Source organism: Cnephaeus nilssonii (assembly GCF_951640355.1).
Source record: "Cnephaeus nilssonii genome assembly, chromosome: 15".
In the NCBI taxonomy this organism is placed as follows: domain Eukaryota; kingdom Metazoa; phylum Chordata; class Mammalia; order Chiroptera; family Vespertilionidae; genus Cnephaeus; species Cnephaeus nilssonii.
This window is the reverse complement of record NC_137086.1, coordinates 13,957,885-13,978,760: the sequence shown is the minus strand read 5'-3', so window position 1 is coordinate 13,978,760 and position 20,876 is coordinate 13,957,885. Positions and strand designations below refer to the sequence as shown.

Below are 20,876 nucleotides of genomic sequence, written 5' to 3'. Positions count from 1 at the left end.
GTACCGCAGAGACCAATTCAGTACTAGGGGAGGGAATAGGGACATAATTTACTATTTAACCAGCCACCCAAGTGGTCAAATTGCAGATGATTTAAAAACATATCTTCATATCAGTGCAAAGTGCTGGCCAAATAGGAGTTTTTCAGTTTAATCTTGCTCTGTTCCCAATTCACACCATCCCTAGATTAGAAATAAAGAGTCTGAGTTTTACATGGCTCCTGGTGGGTGGCTGCTCAGACATGCAATTAGTGGTTATCTGTTTAAACTGTGAGATTTTTTTATAATTGTGGAAATGAACCATCATAAATATGTCTCTGAAGAATTTTTAGAATCAGTAGTTTCCCAATCCTACCCAACCAAAAGTTATAGGTGGACGAATTTAGGCTTGCGCTGTGGCCAGACACTTCATTTAAACATCCCATATAAATTTTATGAATAGGTAAATTTAAAAAAACAGACATGGCTACACTATTTTTCTCCTCCAATCTCAAAATAGCTTGTCACATTTGTAACTTAAATCATTGCATAATTACTAGCATATTTTTTACTCACAATATTCACCTTAGGGTCTCTTTAAATAAAAGCATTCACGTTAAGATCAAAACAACTTACAGTCATTGTCACCTAAAACTAAGAGGAAAGATTCTCAAGTCTTCAAAGAAAAAAGCTTAATCTGTACACCATTCAGTAAACTACTTATTTTGCAGTTTATTCACCTGTATTTGGTTAATCTTCCCATCCCAAAGCAAAATCATTTTCATTAGTGGTTTTCTTTTTTTTAAAAAAATATATTTTATTGATTTTTTACAAAGAGAGAGGGATAGAGAGTTAGAAACATCGATGAGAGAGAAACATCGATCAGCTGCCTCTTGCATCCCCTACTGGGGATGTGCCCGCAACCAAGGTACATGCCCTTGACCGGAATTGAACCTGGGACCCTTGAGTCCGCACACCGATGCTCTATCCACTGAGCCAAACCGGTTTCGGCTATTTTCATTAGTGGTTTTCTATCTCAAGTGAATGTGTTGGCTTTTCTGTAAAGAATCCAATCTGATTGTATCTTCCATATTGCTTGCTGTGGTTATCTGCCTCAGTCACCTAAAAGTTAACCTAGCGATATGACTTTTTGTTTTTGTTTTTGTAGTTGTCAGCATCTGAAGCAAAATAATCTCAGAGAAGTTAATACTGGTGAATTCAATATCCCAGGTGTAAATTAGGTAGAGTTAACTAAGCCAGAATGCCACCTGGTGCCAACTGAAGCCAGCTATAGCCATTCAAAGGTATGATGTATGTGTTCATAGATAAAACTAAGGCAAGGTGATTACTAGACAAGGACCAGTGGAAAATAAGTAGCAGTATTGCACCAATGCAAGTCAAAATATACTTTATTATAACAGCAAATGCACACAGTGCTATAAGTAAGGCATGCTACTAGGAATCGGCATATAATCAAAGGCCAGTATGAAATGAATGGGAATGAATCTTGTTTCTTAATGCTTGAAGATTTAGTCCACAGTGAAGGAAACACAGAATTTGTGTCCACTTATCTCAAATGCATTATATACCTACTTAATCACATTCCTATGCCTCTAACCAACAGCCCAAAGGTAAGAAAAATTGAATCTTAACTGTACTGACAAGTTACTTCTAATATCAATGACATATTTTGCTAATTGAGATAAATTTCCTCTCTAGACAAAGACCTATAAATCCAGCACTCAAACACCTATTCAAATTAGCCAATTTTAATGTCATTTACTCTACCAGAAACAAATACTAGATTACTAGAAATAGTTTGAATAAAGAAACATTTACAGGTTAATAGTTCATAATGTAAATTTGGGGCTAAGATTAACACCCTGAGTCAAATTTGATTCCCTTCCACTTGAAGGGACCAAGTACAGCTTCAATTTCAACAGCTGAATTTCTTAGGGAAGAGTTAGTAAAATAATGCTTATGAGAGCTAGTCCTTTGATGAAACTATTAGCTCTACAGACTTGTCAAAATCAAAGCAAAACTGAGGACAGGCTGAAATGCTTTGCAGAGTAGTATTTTTAGACAGGCTGCTTCATCTCCCCCCCTCTTTCAGAACAGATGCAGATGATATGCTTTCTGCATGAATGCACATTGACATTCTGTTCAACTGTTTTCTAAATACAATACTGTAGGGATTTAAACAGTATGCTTTAATTTAAACAAAGTAGTATCTCATACACAGTCAATTTAGCTTAAGAGATGAAAAGAAACAGTACTATGAAAATTATCAAATACTCTGCTCTTTTAAAGAATGTTTTTTAAAAGCAACACAGGACCAAAAACATTCAACTATTACTTTATTTATATTACTATGCTTAAGTTACATGGAAAGGACAACCAAGCAGTTCTGCCCCATTTCAGGAAAAGTTTCCAATCAACACTAATTACGTGGTGACAAGTAACTAGGAATGGTGGCATCTTTGGGTCAAGACCGACAAGGAAGAATGGGCTCTGGTGCTACGGTTCATCTCCAACAAGATTATGGCACAATGGCCAGCACAAGCCATACTAACACTGAACCTTTAGCGCTGGTCACAAATTCGGATCTCTTCTCTGAAGCTAGCAAATCAAGTGAAATAAAGAAAGTTTTAAAATAAAGCCCAAATAAGTTTAAAAAATCATGCTCTTGACACATTTTCCTTTCAAAATTTACATAAAACACATTTTCCCACTCTAATAGCCCAGATTTTTTTTTTCTCACATAGCCCACCACGTAGCTGCAGATAGATTATTCTGTCTCAAGATGTAAAAGTAGGGAAAAAAATTTAACAGCATCTGCATAATATTCTCTCTACATACAGTTGTTGGATGTAAAATAGAAAATTAAAAAAAGAAAGAAAGGTTCCATCTTAGATTCTCATAACCTCTTGTTCCGCAGTTCATGAATCCGACTCTGTGCTAAGGTGACAGTGTATGTAAGTAGATTTTTGTTTTCAGTGAAGGAGACCTGGGAAAAGATGAAGTTATCTCTTTTTCTTCAAGAGTTATCAGATGGTACATGCTCCTCAAAACCCTCACTCTCTCGAACTAGAGCACGTTCCAGGATCACACGGCCTTCCTTATAACGCTGGCTGTCTTCAGTGGCAAACTCATAGATCCATCCCAGTTTGCTATTGCAGTTTTTACAGCTCACATCTCGAACCATGTGGCGGCCAGTAAGCATGACCCGGTCTTGAACTTCACTGTACTGCAGGTTAACTACCTAAGAAACATGAAAACAAAATTGCAAAAGCAAGTAAATTATTTGCCAAAAAGTACATAATACTTGGTTGGTGCAGTTAACAGCAAATTCAGAAAAGCAAATAGCAGTTACTTTATCAGACCTACAACACCCCTTCCCAAGAGCTATTTTTAGAAACTGCTGGGACAGGTAAACATCTGGAATTGCACTGTATTGGACATTTAATGAAATCACACATTAATGTACTAGTCCAAGCCACACTATAAATACTAAGTTGAAGTGAAGAGTCCTTGACTTGGATACATAAATTATAGGGTTGTGTCTAATTGTTATTATTCACTATTCAATGATGAGTGCAAAACAAGGCTACCAATGTAAAAGACCTAGTACACAACAGGTATTTGTTAAAAGTTTACTAAATTTGTTTCTGAAAATACGTTTTATATACAAACAGACTACGATAAGACTACTATAGACCATACCTGGCAACACATCGTTTTCAAGTGAGTTCAAAGAATCTGTGAAGAATTTCCAATGATTCTGAATACCTAATACTTTACTTTCCTATAAAGGGTCAGATAATAAATATTTTTGGCTTTGAGGTCAATACGTTCTTCATCGTAACTATTTAGCCTGCTGTTGTAGCACAAAATAGCCATAGATAATACATAAATGAATGAGCATGGCTGAGCTTCATTAAACTTTATTTAAAAAAAAAAATACAGGAAGCTGGCCTGCCGTGGTGTGCCAGCTCCTGCCCTATATCCAAATAAAAATCAAGGAGTATACACTACCAATTCTTTGGGAGAAAAACTTGTTTCTGAATTGAACAGAGGGGTGGTCCACTGGGGAAGTTTAGATGACCTTCTAAGAGCAATGCCTTTGCACTAGTTCTGTTCCTTAGCCCAGTGGTCGGCAAACTCATTAGTCAACAGAGCCAAATATCAACAGTACAACGATTGAAATTTCTTTTGAGAGCCAAATTTTTTAAACTTAAACTTCTTCTAATGCCACTTCTTCAAAATAGACTCGCCCAGGCCGTGGTATTTTGTGGAAGAGCCACACTCAAGGGGCCAAAGAGCTGCATGTGGCTCGAGAGCCGCAGTTTGCCGACCACGGCCTTAGCCTAAAAGACTTGGAAATCCAACCTCACTAGTACACATTAGACTCCAGGAGGCAGATAATCACAACTAATTTCAAAGCAAGTCAGAAATTAGAGAAGCAGATAGATTAGACATTTGTTTGTAAATCTGGAAACTTTCTGTTGGCAAATCTATGTAATAAACTAAATCATAATCAGAGGGGATGACTGGTGAGCATAAATTAGAGCAAGGGAAGTTGGTTAGATGATTCTTATTCACTTGCATTGTCAAGCTATCTCCTTATAAAGAGAAATCAATGACAGGAATATGGGGATGTCTCAGCCCCTTCCTTCCATAGTCTATGAAGTCCCTACTAAATTCTTACACACTAATGTTTTCTGAATGGAGACTATCTTTGTTATTGTAACAGTCTTTCAACTTCCAATTTAAAAAATCACATTCTAGGAATACCTTCCTAAGGTCCACTCAAAGACAAGTTAGTGGGTAATAATTTCTACAGATTTCAGCTCTCATTCTTAAGCCTTCCTGGTATCTCCAAGTTCTGAGGAGTATTCTGGAACTACTGTCAAATATATCCACCACTTCACCCACTTAGGAAATGAAACTGATTTTCCCACAAACCTTGTTAAAAAGAAATGCTCTGCCAGTGGCACCTGTGAATCGAGTGGAGATGAGTTCTGAGCGGTTGGTCAGAATCGTATCGCAGTTTGCACAAGAAAACAGACGGGTACCACCAATGTGATCAAGGAAAATTCTGCCCATTTTTATAGTTGAAGTTCTAAAAAACCTAGGAGCAAATGGAAAAGGACAATAAATGCATTATGATTTTAAAAAGTTGTTAGTATCTACTTAGTGGGGGTCACAGAGAACCATTTATATATGTGATCTCTGTTTTATAATATTCAATATGTGAAATAGCTGACCGAACAAAAGGATCCAAAGTTCATGCACTGAACCAAGAAATTGGCACATGCAATCTAAGAATATTTTAAAGAAAAAAGAAGAATATTTCAGAAGCAATAAGCCAAGGAATTAAGCATGCTTAGGCAGAAAAATAAATGGTATCACTTCTCTTTTGGTTGGTATGAAAAAATAGGGAGAATGTCGAATATCAGAAATGGAATGGTGAAAAGCACAGATAGAGAGGTGAGAAAAAAGGTTTAGCTTAAATGTTAGGTATACATTGTGAGTATGGGTAATTCGGGAAAAGATTTGTGGAACATGAGTGAGATGATCAGATAAGAGTAGAAAAAGGAGCAATCACAAAACAAGTGGGTTTCTGATCATCAAGTGTATCTACAACCATGTAGGGGTGATGGCACCAATATTATAGCAAAGTCCGAGTCCATGGAGCACTGTACTAGGTACTTATTTCAAAAACCATCACAACTCTGTGAGGCTATCACCCCCATTTCATAGATTATCCAAGGATATTATCTGGTCCTAGTTTACACAATTTTCAAGAACAGAAAAATCGTAACTGGAATGCAAATGACTCAACTCAAAACCAAACTATTCCATTACCGTACTTTGCCACCTCTAAGAGGAGGGCGCACAAGATGGTCTAGGCTTGGCATAAGGCTAAAAAACAAGTACAGTGAAGGGAAAGATGAGCCATTATAACATAACTTATAGTTAATATATCATACTGGTTCAGTAAGTCACAGGCATGATGAAATGGGGGGGGTGGGGTGGGGGAGAGAAAACTCTGAATCCAACTTAGATCTAGTCAAGACTATACTATAGCTTTCATTTAAAAATTAATTTATTCCTGGGTGTAGTTGTTAGCTCTTGTGTTTTAAATATTGAATATTTTACGTCTTTGAAATGGCATGCAGAGCTGATATATAGTTGCCACTATGAAAAAGACTCCACTGTCATCTTAAATTTGGAGAAATTCCATTACAAATTTTAAAAAGTTCCATTCCTCCTTACATCTGTGAACTTCCTAAGCCATTGGCAGTTCTAATGTCATCAGAAAAATCATTACGACTCCCATTAAACATTATAATACGGAAGTGAATGAAAAACAAATGGTGGATAGAACCATTTATAACTGGTAAAAGGAAAACCAGTCCACAAATAAGAATGTCAATGAATAAACCTTGGGTAAAAACACTGAGACTTACTGCAAATTTGAGGCTTGCAGGCTGAATTCATTTGGTGGTGTAGGGATATAGCAGTGAACAAAACAGAAAAATAACCCTTTTCTCACAAAACATATGGGGCCATGTTTTGTTTGGCCTACACAGTTTTATTCTTTTTTTTAAAAAAAGGAATGCTTCACTAATTTGCATGTCATCCTTGCGTAGGGGCCATGCTAATCTCTGTATCATTCCAATTTTAGTGCTACTGAAGCGAGCTCCAGTTTTATTCTTAATAAAAAAACAGTTGAGTTGCCACTTAAGATTTGAGAGATTTCATTAAAGAACCTGTTTTTTTTTAAATGGGGAGACCTGGTAACACGGGCAAGTATTCATGTAGAGCAACAACCAACTAAAGTTGAGAGGTAGCTGCAACTTTACACCTCTCATTGCATTTGCTCAATCTCCATCCTAACATCACATAATTACTTCACCTTTAACACATTTGAGTTTAAGAATCTATCTATATATATAAACCCCTAATATGCAAATAGACCGAAGGGTGGAACCACCGAACAACCAGTCGCTGTGACGTGCGCTGACCACCAGGGGGTGCACAGGGAACATGGTGGGCGTCGGCAGCAGGCGGCAGAGTGGGGAACATGGCAGGCGTTGGCTGAGGCAGGATCGTGGAGATGAGTGGGGGGTGGGGGGGTGCCAGCCCAAGGCGGGGCGCCGGTCACTGTCATTGGGGAGAGCCTCTGGTAGTTACTGAAAATTCTTTGCTCCTGCGCGTCACAGTCCCGCCTGGTGCTCGCACCCACTGCCGGCCCCGATCGCCCCTGTGGGCTTTTCCACCTCCCCCTGCTCCTGAGGGGTGACTGGGGCAGCAGCTGCCATTCGCACCCGCTCATCGCTCCACACTGTCAGCAGGTGCAAGCGGGACTGGCACCATCAGCGCGTGGGAGCTATGGAGGCGGTAGCAGGGCTGCCAGCAGACAGGGGACCGAGGCCTGTGGCGGGAGGGGCTGGGTGGGAGCATGGAGGATGGGCCGAGACTCACCCCTGTGCCCACCGCAGCCTCGTGGCCCACAGTTCCTTTCAAGGTGCACCAATTTGTGCACTGGGCACTGAGCCCCTAGTCTTGATATAAATAATTCATCAATCCTGTGAGCAGTTGATTTTGATCATGTTTCTTACTACTGGTCCTTTACAGAAAATAATCAACAGCAAGGTTTTACAGTCTCACCTTTTAGGACATAGTCTTCATGTTATCATCATAATCAGCAAGTTAATATTAATAAAGGGAAGTGAGGGGAGGCCAGACTTTATAAGCATGGTTACCTGGGAACTTTCACCAAGAAGCTACAACTTCACAAAGTATTATTCCTCCAAAGGGACTAACAACCCTCCCTTCCCCCATCCGGTACTGGATGGTTGGGGGAAGATAGGGGAGATAGCCACATGCACAGTAGAAGTCAGGATGATGTAGGGAAGGTGCTTGCCTGTCAGGCTAGCCTGGGGAATAATGGATTGGCTAGGGAGTGGACCCCATCAGAAGCGTGCGAGATCTTGGAGAGTTAATTGGTTAATTTGAAGAAGCTCCCGGTAAAAAAAAATCCCTCAAGTTCCCTGGATCTTGCTCTTTTTCTCTCTTGCTCTGTGACCTGCACTCACCTGTTCTCTCTCTCCATAGCAATGTGGACCTCACACACAATGGACTGCAGCTGGGAACACAAGCTAAGCTAGCCAGATGCTAGACTGGACTATACTAGTACTTCAATGTAAGAGCAGAAATTCTGGGCAGTGGCCTTTATTCTAGCCCCAATGAAGACAAAATTGGACTTTTTCCATGACAAGATGGACAAAGATGGGACCTTGGAGGGGAACCCTCTTAATTTTTCATCATCAATAAAGATTTCTAAGAGCTGCCATCCTCCCTTTTTTTTTGGGGGGGGGGACAGACTCAGGAAATTCTTTTCCTGTCACTCAAGAACTCCACTTACACTGATAACAGATTCCATATTTCTCTGAACACTAGTATTTGTACAGTGATTTAGCTTCCAGCGTGTGTTTCTGGAACTTTATTACTTTAAAGCCAATTTTCCTTCAAACTATAAAATAAAATCATGTTGTGATTTATTTCAACCATAATGCAGGAGAAACTAGATGTTTCTGAACTGACCATGGCTAATACAATGCTATTGTGGAAAAGGTACTGGATTTCAAAACGAACTTTCCCTATGCCTTCTGCCCACAACATTCTACCTTTGGTTCAAAATTACAATATAGCTGTGACCATTTGCTACTGGATACAGGCAAACTCTTTATTCGTAAGTGGGGTAAACAGATTTAACATGCTTTCTTCTCCCTGCTTCAAATTCAGTCTATTTTTTACTCTTTTACCCAAGTATTTTTACTGTATTCAATTATATGATTCATTATCCAGACCAAAAATATCAGTGCAGAATCACCACTCCTAATTGTGGTCGCCATTTATAGTTATGTAGTTATACACACACACACACACACACACACACACACACACACACACACACAATTATATATATGTAAAATGTAGTTTTTATTTTGTTTATTGAATAAAACTGTAAAATTTAGTTTTCATAAGAAAACTGTTCTTATTTGCCAAAAGAGATAAGCTAGAATGCCATGGAATCTAGCAAAAGCAAGCAAACAACACTTGCTGTCAAAGCTCTTGGGAAGTAGGAAAACCTCTGTAGGGTCATTAGATTCCAAGTGTTAAGCCTTAGCTTTGCAGGGCTAGAAACACAACTTACTACGGACTTACACTACCCAAACTCTCAAGAGGCTGCCTTCAGTCAGTATGCCACTTGACTATTTAAGACATAATACCTGAATCAGACTTCTCTGAACCTGGATGATATGCTGAACTCTTCCTTGGGCCTAATGATTATTTAGTGTCTACACTGTATGGGGCACTGCCTCTGGTACTTTACATACTTAATCTCAACAATTTCTAAAGTAGGTATTTATTACCTCACTTTTGTAAAGGAATAAAGATTATATGGCTGATATCTGAACTACATCTTGCTCCAGTTCTTTCACTCCACTCACTAGTGACCCTCGAGGACTGCCAGATTCATAATCTTTCTCCCTCAGATTTATCATGTACCCCTCCTGCCTCCATGCTGATCCTGTATTCCCTATCTTGGTGGCAATTCCAATCACACACTCTCCTAAATTAGAAACCCTGGCAAATTCTTAGAAGAAATTGCAAAATCAACAAATACCTCCTAAATTACTTTTAGAGATCTTACCTCCCTCATCAATGTCTTAATTCAAATTCTCATCACTTCTAGATAAACGTGGAGTATATTATTAAATTCACCATACAATCACAGGTCCCACTTGCATTTGTGCTAAATTAGATAGTGCTACAAAAAAGCATGGGCTCATATAGATTACAAACTTTGAAACTTTTTTTCTGACAGGAGAGAATATAGCTGATTTGTTAAAACAAAACAAAATACCATATTTTTAAAGGAATTCTTGCATACCATAAAATTAGCCACTGTATGTGTAAAATTGAATGGGTTTTAGTATATTTATGAAGTTGTGCCACCAGCACCACAAGCCAGCTTTAGAATTATTTCCATCACCTCCCCCAATTCCCACAAACCCTTCTGCAGTCAATTCCTCTTCCCACCTCCAGCCACAGTCAGCCACTGACCTACTTTCTGATTGTTTTACTTTTAAAATATTTCCCAAATATGCTAGTCACCTTGCTTGGACTCAGAAGATTTCCAAATCTCTTCAGTCACATGTTTCTAAAACATCTTAAAAGTGACCTGCTTCTCTGTGTTGATTCTGGGGGCCATCTTAGTGTGTTCTTAAGTAATAAAATGTGTGCTTTGATAACTGTCGGTGTTGAAGTTCAAGTTTATAACCAAAGTTAAAGCTTTAAGATGTTTTCTTTCTTTTCGACTTTCAAGAAAAAAAACAGTAATTTAATAATCTGAATTTGTATAAGTACCATTACCAGATAATTTTATAAATAAGGCCTCTTTGATATTAGTTCCAGGTTACTAAAATCCTTAAAAGGTTGAAATAATTGAAGTACCAAACTTGATTGTTTAACTGGGAGCCTATTATCAATTTATTTGAAATTACTGGAAACAGTGAGGGGCCAGGTTGAAAATATAAATGAAATTCATAATGACGTATATATCATTATTTTAGTAATTAGAGGCCTGGTGCACGACATTCATGCACTGGAGGGGGATGGGGTCCCTCAGCCCAGCCTGCGCCCTCTTAGCATCTCCTGAGGGATCCTTGGAGCCCTGCCTCGGAGGTGGGAGAGGCTCCCACCACCACTACTGCGTTCACCAACTATGAGCCCAGCTTCTGGCTGAGCAGCACTCCCCCTGTGGGAGCGCACTGACCACTAGGGGGCAGCTCCCGCATTGAGCATCTGCCCAGTGGTGGTCAGTGCGTGTCATAGTGACTGGTCGCTCCACCATTCGGTTGATTTGCATATTAGCCTTTTATTACTAGTATATAGGATTATTTTTAATTTCCTCCCCCTTCAACAAATAGCACATTTAACAATCTAGAATTTTCAATTTCTATTTTAATCGGAGACTCTGGGGAAGTGATCACATTTTAGTACCTCTCCCTTTTTATATAAACTTTTTAGAAATTTACAGGATTTATAGAATCTATTTTTTAAAAAGGGGGAGGGAATTTCTCTTTCAGAAATCCACGAGCCCTAGCTGGTTTGGCTCAGTGGATAGTGTGTCAGGCTTGCGGACTGAAGGGTCCCAGGTTCGATTCCAGTCAAGGACACATGCCAAGGTTGCAGGCTCGAGGCAATCAATCCATGAATCTCTCTTATCATTGATGTTTCAATTTCTGTCTCCCTTTCCCTTCCTCTCTGAAATCAATAAAAATATATAAATAAAAAAATTAAAAAAATGTTTAGAAATCCACGGAAGACAGTGTCCAGGAAATGTATTATTAAAATATGTATGGACTATATAGCCTCCTAGTTTGAATCCAAGACAATAAAACAATTTTCTAAAAGACTATTTTTTAAATTGAGATTTAAATTTTTAGAGCAGTTATAGGTTCATAGCAAATTAGGGTAGGTTTCCTATATATCCCCTGCTCCATACACGCACAGTCTCCCTCATTATCAATATCCCCCACCAGAATGGTCCATCTGTTACAATTAATGAACCTACACCAAGCATGTCAAACTCAAAGGATAACACAGGCCAAATAAACAAGGGTGGGCCGCAAAAAAACAAAACCTTCAATTTTCATAGAAACGTAGGTTTATTTCAATAGAGACATGCTGAATACAAAGGACTTACATAAATGAGTAATTGTTCACATAAAATATTGTATTTTAATAAAAATTAATATTTTTTCTTGAACATTAACTTACCAGAAACTGAATAACTGCACTAAGTGGAACACAAATAAACCCTTTTTTTCTTGTTCTCTGAAAGCGAAATATTTCCTGTTGCACACAACAAACAAATCAGTACAAGACTAATGATGTGGTAATCGGCTGCTAAAATACTCGCTGCTAGTATTAGTGGAGAGAAATGGTGCCAACGTTGTAGTTTCTTATTAATAATTATGTATAACAGGATACTGTAAAAATTAAGTTATGAAATTTTAATTAAAACGGTATGTTTCTTACATACTGTTTTATTGGCTGGGCCGAAAAAATATTCATTGTGGCCCTTGACTTTGACATGCTTGCTCTACATCCTCATCAGCATTTGGTGTCGTCAGTGTTCTGGATTTTGACCATTCTATTAGGTGTGTAGTGGTATCTCATTTTTGTTTTAATTCACATTTCCCTGATATATAACTTGGGGCATTGTTTCATATGCTGTTTGGTGAGATGTCTGTCAAGGTCTCTGGCCCATTTTTTAAACAGGTTTTCTTATTTTTAGCTTTTTGGTGTTGTTTTTTTTTTATGTTTTAGATTGTAGTCCTTTATAAGGTATGCCTTTTGCAAATATTTTCTCCCAGTCTGTGGCCTGTCTTCTCATTCTCTTGACGTTGTCTTTTACAGAGCAGTTTTAAATTTTAATAAAGTCAAGCTTGCCAATTCTTTCTTTCATGGATCATGCCACTGGCGTTACATTTAAAGTCACTGCTGTACCCATGACCATGTAGGTTTTCTCTTATGTTCTAGTTTTTTTTCATTTAGTCCAGTGATCCATTTTGAATTAATTTTTTTGAAGGGGGTGTAAGGTCTGTGTCTAGATTCTTTTTTTTTTTTTTTTTTGCATGTGGATGTACAGTTGTCCCATACCATTTAGTAAAAAGGCTATCTTTGCTCCACTGTATTGCCCTGCTTCTCTGTCAAAGATCAGATTACTATATTTCTGTGCGTCTATTTCTGGGCTCTCTATTCTGTTCCAATGATCTATTTGTCTTATTCTTTTGCTAAAACCATACAATCCTGATCACTATCACTTTATAGCAAGTCTAGAAGTCAGGTAGTGTCAAGTCTTCCTATTTTATTCTTTTCCTTCAATACTGTGTTGGCTACTCTTGAGTCTTTTGCTTCTCTATAGAAATTTTAGAAGCAGTTTGTTGATATTCACAAGGTAACTTGTTGGGATTTTGATTAGGACTGCATTGAATCTACAGATCAAGTTAGGAAAAAGTGACATCTTGACAACACTGATTCTTCCTATCCACGAACATGAAATCTCTCTCCATTTATTTATTCTTGATTTCATTAATTAGTTTTATATTTTTCCTCATATAGATCTTGTACACATTTTGTGAGATTTATACTTAAGTATTTCAGTTTTTTGAATGCTAGTATAAATTTTATGTCTTTTAATTGCAAATTCCACTTTCATTAGTATTATTAAAACACACACACACACACACACACACACACACACACACACAAATTAAGTATTATGGTAGCTTGTTCTTCGGTCTGGCTCATTGCTAAATCATTTCCTTAAAAGCAGGGGCCAGCAAATTAAGGCCTGTGGGCAAAATGCAGTTCACCATTTTTTCTGTATTGCCCACAAACTAAGAACTTTACACTTTTAAATGGTAGGGGGGAAAAGTCAAAAGAAGACTATTCTGTGACACATGAAAATTACATGAAATTTGATTTCCAGTGCCTTAAACAAAGTTTTATTGGGACACAAACACACACATACTCATTTATAATTGGCTGCTCTCTCACTACAATGGCAGAGTTTGAGTAGTGCAACTGAAACCTTACGGTTTACGAAGATTACAATATTCAGTACCTAGCCATTGACAGAAAGTATACCAACAAGCCCTGCTTAAAAATCTGTTCAGACAGTGAAAGAGCCCTTCATTTAGAAAGCAGGCAGCCTTTCTCAGACAAAAGTAAATTTAGTTGGCATTCAGGTTCAAGGATCAACACAAGTATTTGAGAAGGTCAATTTAACCCTGCTCCCTTTTTTTTAATGGTTTTTACTAGCTAAAATCTTTAACTTTCTGTAATCAGTTCAGCATGCTGAAGATCAACTATAAAACGATTATAAAAATAGATAATATATACCCAGCTTCTGCCTTCTTCTCTCCTCACCCCCAGGATTTAAACAATATAGCTCAGATAGTTGAACTCTTGAGTTAGACTGCCCAAGTTCAAATCTCAGTTCTGTCCCTTAAAAGCTGTGTAAACTTTGCGGAATGTATCTTCCCCTTCCTCGCCTGTAAAATGGAATAGCAGTATCCACCTGAGTTGTGAGAATTGGAGAGTAATACACTCTTAGAACAGTGCCTGGCACAAAGTAAATGTTAAATAAAGGTTTAATCTAGTAAAATAGATTACCTTCTTCACCATTCCACACCCCAACTTCCCTCTCCTATTACAGATGAAGAAAGCAAGGCTCAGAAAGGATATAAAACAAATAACAATTGACTGGCTTCACCTCCTGTTAATTACTGAAAAGCTAAGTGACCAGGTGACAGAAATTACAAGGAGGAAAGTTAGAAACCTTCTGAAGCATCTCAAATTATTAGTGTCACAGTGCTAGGTCTTAAAACATAGGTATTTGCCCCCCTGTAATTAATAATCCAATTCGGATTCAACTCTGGCAAATAGAATACCCTAAGGGAGGCAGCACATTCTAGCCCTAAAAATACCAGGAAGAATAGGTGTTGATTTGCATCTCTAAGGACCTACTTCACAGATAGACTTTTCAAAGAGCACAGAAAACACAAACCACCAGAACTGAGAGGGGCTTTTCTACTGCACCAGAAGGAGGTGGTGGGCAAATGCAGGATACAAGCCTCACCTGCAGGAAACCTAGTACAGAACGGGTTAAAGGAATCTGCCATTCAGAGGAGCTTGTTTTGCAAATGGTTCAGCTAAAATGGAAACATGAAGAAGCATGCTTGTATTTCTGGTTTTGAGTCTCTCTCTCCAAAACAAAGAAAGGAACAAAACCCAAGGAACTTTTTAACAGTGTTGGGTTGATTACTATAATTAACATTTAATGTTATTGTAATCTCATTAATTATTTTCAGTGATTTGTGACCGAATTCTATTGAAAAGCTACAAAGGAAAATAACAAATTCAGTTTTATCCACAAAACCAATTTTTGTACAAAATACTCACCAACCCAAGGTTTCAGTTACACAAGAAAGCTGTGCTTTCTTTTTTGTTATTCTTTCGCAATACCTGACCAGTTTCTTTTGCTATGTCAAATGATTTTTCTGGTTGTGGAATCAGGTCTCCATTTGACTGTAACTTTTATATTTTTGTTCTGTATCCTCAAATAATGTATTTGTTGTTGTTAAATGTTTTTCAAGTTTACTGTATTTCTATAACACTTTTTGTTTAGTCATCACTAGAAAATAAGACTAGTCATGTAACTCAGTGAGTCATCTAAACAATCCAAGTTGGTAACCTCCTCAGTCTTTTGCCAAGACAAATTCAAAATCTCTCATTTGTTGAGATGCAATACCATGAGTCAAAACAGTCTCAAACTGAATAGACTGGAGTATAACTTAACTACCTGGTTTCCTGATATAGGTGTCAAGTAGCAAGTTCATGTCATAGCTAAGATCAGTTCATACATTACCCAGACATTACTACACAGGACTACCAGAGAAACTGAAATTGATTTACATAGTCACTTAGATACTTTATAACTGAAAATGGCATTCTGGGCACAAATATACTTAGGACTATCTTCACAACTCATGATTATATTTAGGACTAGCTTCATGTCTCATGGACTCGTTTTTTTGGAGGCTGATAGCTAAAGCTCTTCTTTTCGTTTTAATTTTGGCCTTATTTCCTTTTCCCTTTTATTGCTTCTAAACGTTTTTCTTTCTCTTCTACCACTTAAGCAGAGCAAAAGAAAAGGCAAATAAGTCTAGGGATAAGTCCTCAATGATCTAACCAGATATTATTTTAGTAAAACCCACATGGATTTTACTAATCTTTTTAGGAAAGTTGTTAAAATCTAATTCACTTCAGTTCCCTTGTATAGAGTTAAATAATTTACTTGCGCACATTTCGTCATCTCCCTCTCCTATAGATAAGATGGTTCCTAGAGATAATCATTAAAAAACAAAAAGTCAACTGGTAGGCCTGTATTGGGCACTGAGCTGGGTGAGGACACCCTCTAAAAAAAGGTAGACATCAATCCTTTCCAAGGAGCTATAGTCTACCCGGTGTTCCAATGTATACCCATAAAGATAATGGGATATTTGGAAAATATTTTGTGTGCCAAATTGCACAAGCTCCACCTTCTACTATTTGTACATACTCTGAGTAAGCCTTTGTTTTTGCTCCTAGGCCTCTGTTTGCCTAATAGCAACCCAAAGCCTCTTCATCTTCTAAGACCACTGACCTAGACTCTCGATTCCAGTAATTACAGGCTGTTGTTGTTCCTTGTGATTAAGCCCCTATCCCAGTAGTCGGCAAACTCATTAGTCAACAGAGCGGCAAACCGCGGCTCGCGAGCCGCAGTTTGCCGACCACTGTTCTAGGTCTAATCACTACCAATCCACTTCAGAATGCTTCCAAATTCACCTTACTTCATCTCTCACTGCCCTACTTTTGATCTCTCATAACACTCATTTCATAAGTTACTAATATTTAACTTTGCATTGTTACTGTCATTTGCCTACGACTCTTCACTAAACTGTTAGCTTTAAGAGAATTCTAAATTTTTTGCAATTTCCTTCTTACCTAACATAGTACAAGTATGCAATAAACTTTTGGGAAAAAGAATACACCAAGACACTGCACATCTGGCATAAATATGTACCCTGGAAACACTTCATGCATCTTGACCCGTCTGTGTTGGAAAGCAGCTAAAACACACTTCCTATGTGGCTGTGCAAAAATAGCCAATATCCTATCACCCCGTTACTTCACCAGCAAGTCTAATTTTCTAAAAAACACCAAGGTTAGCCTGAGGTTACTTCAGGTTTTCCATCTGTCAAGGAGACCTGGAATAAAAATCCTCAGATTACCAACAGGGTTTGTGTAAACAGAAAACAAATTAAAAATAAATGAGCTGTACACTTTCCAGCCTCTCCCTCGCAGGGAGGATTACTCGGTGGCGTCAGGCTTAAGCAGATCTTTATAGCAGTTCCGTTTCCAACTCCTTCTGCTCCTCAGACGCCTGGTCCCACCTACCTAACCCAGGAGTGCAGAACGGAGGGGCTGCAAGAGCGCGCCGACCTCCTTCCTACCAGCGAGGAGGAAGGACGCGCGGGGCGGCCGCGGGAGCTGGACGCGGACGCCGAGTTCTTAAGGCCCGTGGCCGCCCAGGCCCCGCCAGCGCCGCCCGCCGCCCCGGCTGGGCCCAGCTGATTGCGGGCACGTGACGCCGCCGGCCAATAGGGAGGGGCCGGGCGCGGCGCTGCGGGGCCTTCCGCGGAACAACAAACACCGATGCAAACAGCTGAGCGGGCCGCGGCGCGGGGCCCCAGTCGCGCCCCCCCCGGCCGTCCCCCAGCCACACCGCGCCGGCGGGGGCTTCTCCCCTCGGCTCAGCTCGGTGGCAAACGTCCACCCCGCGGGGCAGGAAACAAAAGCCAACGCCGCCCTCCGCCCGCGGCGATACCCGTCGGCCGCGGAGGTGGTCCTTTCTAAGGACAGGCCTCGCCTGGCGTAATCACGGCCCCGCCACTCGGAGCCGAGTTCGCACTTCACTTCGGGGCCGGGGGCGCGGCGAGGCGGCCGGCCTCCCGCCTACCCCCGCGGCGCTGAGCTCGGGGCGCGCCCCCGACACTGCGGCGGGGTCGTCGCGGCCCGTGGGGGCGGGGCAGCCGAGGGGGCAGAAATCGCCGGCTAAACTGCCCAGGGGGAGACGCGGGAGGCCTCGGCCTCGGCCGGCGGGGACTCCGAGGCGGCGCCAGGGGAGGTGAGGTGGGGACGCCGAGCTGAGGGTCGCGGCCGTGGCGGTCGCGCTGGTCGTCCCGGCTGCGCGGCGGGGGCGGGCCGACGGCAGCTGCCGCACTCGGGCCTCACAAAGAAGACACAGCTCAGTTCGCCGGCCCGCAGCCCCGTGGGCCGGGGTCCGCCCTTAAGGGGCCGGGGGCGGCTCGCTGGGACCCAGGGGGTAGCGCGACGAGGAAGAGGCACTTCCTGCCTGGGCCCCCGCCCCGGACTCATTCGAAGCCGCCGACCTAGGTGGTTCCCCAGAGGGTTCCGAGCCCAGCCCCCCGCCGGTCTTACCCCGAGCGGCTGTGAGATCCGCGGCAGCCTGCGGCCCTTCCTCCTCAGCTGGGATGAAGCCCCTCGGCCTCCCTAGTCTCTAGGTTTAGTCAGGCCCGGGCCTTGGCCCCGCCTCTCCCTGGTTGGGCCTCGGTGTCAATCACCCGGAGTAACTCCGCCCCTTAAACAGTCGGTTGTCTCGATTGGCCCAGGACGTCCTCTTCATTTCTAGGCGCCGCCTCCTCCCTAGTACCCGGCCCCTTCCGCTGGGCCACGCCCCTTCTCTGGTTCACCCAACACCCTTCTCCAGCTCCCCTCCGCGTCGAGGCCAACCCCTCCTAGAAGCTGCGGACTCCGGGCCAGCTCCCGGCAGCTCGCCCCGCCCCTGGCCCGACACCTTGGACTCGTACAGCCAATCAAAGAGGAGAACTCTGCCCCCTCTCCAGAGGTGTCCAATGTGAAGAGATTTAGGATCCACCTCCCCTTCCCAGCTGAGAGCACACAACACAGCGTCCACGTGAGTCAGCTTCTTAAAGGGGAAGGCGCAGTCTTTCTAATTGCCGCAGCTGGGAGACCTGGGGTGTCATCAGCGTCACCAGGTGCTGGCTGAGGCCTGGCTTCCTGAGGTCCAGTGGTGACTAATGAAAACAGTCTGTTTTCTAGGCAAAGGAGGTACCTAGGTAGTTAAACATGCACCATATGTAATTTCTTTGAGATTGTTTACTCTTGCCACTCCTTATGGAGGGCCATTTTTTAGATATACAAACCCCAATCTCTTTGAGGAACTCCTGAAGAGTATCTATGGAAAAAAATTATTTTTCAAGTGTGCACAGATTTATTTACAACTCCTTGAGTTTTTGCTTGGTGGTGAACGTGATTATAAAAAAGATGAGAATATTGAGTCTCTGTATGGATTTTCTTAGAGTCTGAAATTTGTTTATTGAAAAGGGTAGCCGTTCCCTTAACCCTAACCAATGCTTAAGATGGAATGTTTTCCTTCTCCATTCCATTAGAATTTCTCAGGTAATTTCCTTAATGACCTTTGGCTGACTTTCAGGATAAAGCATAAATAGTTGATGATGTATATTTCTCAGGTTAAAAAAAGGCTAACATTTGAGTCCAGCTGGAGTGACTCAGTGGTTGAACGTGGACCTATGAACCAGGAGGTCACGGTTCAATTCCCTATCGGTTGCAGGACTTGATCCCCAGGGTGGGATCAAGCCCTACAGGAGGCAGCCAATCAATGATTCTCTATCATCATTGTTTTTTTAAAAAATATTTTTATTAATTTTTTACAGAGAGTAAGGGAGAGGGATAGAGAGTTAGAAACGTAGGTCAGAGAGAAACACTGATCAGCTGGCTCCTGCTCACCCCTCACTAGGGATCAGCCCACAACCAAGGTACATGCCCTTGACCAGAATAGAACCCGGGACTCTTCAGTGTAGGCCGTGGGATAGAGGTTTGGAAGCAAATCCCAGCATTTGCTCCTCATCAACCCCAAATTCACCAGTATTTTCACCTGAACATCAAAGGCAAAAGGACTAATTATTTTTTGATAAGTGAACTTTCCAAGAGAAAAGGAACTTTTAAACTTTTAAAAGTTTGTCAGTCAGCCATGGATGTGGTCCTTTTTTGGACAAATATGACTACTGATGTCATCATCCTTTTTTATTTAGCTTTAATTATAAAAGTAACACTTGTTCATTGTAGGAAGGTCACTCAGCCTCATTCTAAACAGAGACATTTGTCCTTTGCTTACACTATTACCCACATTTAATAGATGAGTAAACTGAGGCAAAGTGATTAAATTGTCCAAGGTCACACAGTAGAGTTATTGAACACAAAATATGTACACTTGGAAGAGAGTGATAAGAATCATATTTTAGAAAGATTAACCTAAATGATGACAATGTTATCACTACTTCTTAGCCATCTGATCATGATTGAGAGCTTCAATTTAATTACTAAAAATAGTGATAATCTTAGGGTTATTGTGGGATTAAATAATATAACTGATGCCCTAGCTGGTTTGGCTCAGTGGATAGAGTGTCAACCTGTGGACTGAAGGGTCCTAGGTTTGTTTCCGGTCAAGGGCACATGCCCAGGTTGTGGGCTCGATCCCCAATAGGGGGCATGCAAGAGGCAGCTGATCAATAATTCTCTTTCATCATTGATGTTTCAATCTCTCCCTCTCCCTTCATCTATGAAATCAATAAAAATATATTTTAAATAAAAATAAGTAAATAGCCGAAACCGGTTTGACTCAGTGGATTGAGCGTCGGTCTGCGGACTGAAAGGTCCCAGGTTCGACTCCGGTCAAGGGCATGTACATTGGTTGCGGGCACATCCCCCATAGGAGGTGTGCAGGAGGCAGCTGGTCGATGTTTCTCTCTCATCGATGTTTCTAGCTCTCTATCCCTTTCCCTTCCTCTCTGTAAAAAATCAATAAAATATATTTAAAAACAAAAATAAGTAAATAAATAAATAATATAACTGATGTCCAGTGCTTAGCCCGTGTCCTGGGCACCTATCAAGTGCTCAATAAAAGTTACTGTTGCATTAGTTCTTGTTATTATTTCCATGGCTCTTGATTATGAAGCTGAGTCAAAAGTGAGCAGTTCTGCTGCTTCTCCTAACTGTCCACATTACAGAATGTTAAGGTCACCTCACAGGCTGTCAGACAAATGACAGATAGCTCTTTTGTGTGATTCAACCATGAATAGGGAGAGAACTTGAAATACTGCCAATACTCGGACATGATTTATATCATGGAGGTGAAAGATGAGCCA

At 40.8% G+C, this 20,876-nt stretch overlaps 1 protein-coding gene across 2 annotated transcripts; it reads right to left on the bottom strand.

Annotated features, from left to right (window-relative positions):
• Positions 1 to 1,367: 1,367 nt before the first annotated feature.
• On the bottom strand, positions 1,368 to 18,334 carry YPEL5 (yippee like 5). Of its 2 annotated transcripts, none has more exons than XM_079792282.1 (3): positions 18,109 to 18,334; positions 4,942 to 5,107; positions 1,368 to 3,238 (listed from the first exon to the last, which is right to left on the bottom strand). In XM_079792282.1, exons 2-3 carry the CDS (start codon positions 5,080 to 5,082, stop codon positions 3,014 to 3,016), a joined length of 366 nt encoding a protein of 121 aa, XP_079648408.1. In that variant the 5' UTR covers positions 5,083 to 5,107; positions 18,109 to 18,334; the 3' UTR covers positions 1,368 to 3,013. The 2 variants fall into 2 exon arrangements, with proteins under 2 accessions (XP_079648408.1, XP_079648409.1); XM_079792283.1 differs by lacking the exon at positions 18,109 to 18,334 and adding an exon at positions 17,065 to 17,357.
• Positions 18,335 to 20,876: the final 2,542 nt, after the last annotated feature.

Excerpts from the sequence above, each read along its gene's own strand:
- YPEL5 (XM_079792282.1), bottom strand. The coding sequence starts at position 5,082 with ATGGGCAGAATTTTCCTTGATCACATTGGTGGTACCCGTCTGTTTTCT. Across the intron at positions 3,239-4,941 it reads GAGCATTTCTTTTTAACAAG|GTAGTTAACCTGCAGTACAG; the intron begins GTTTGTGGGAAA and ends CATGTTTCTTAG.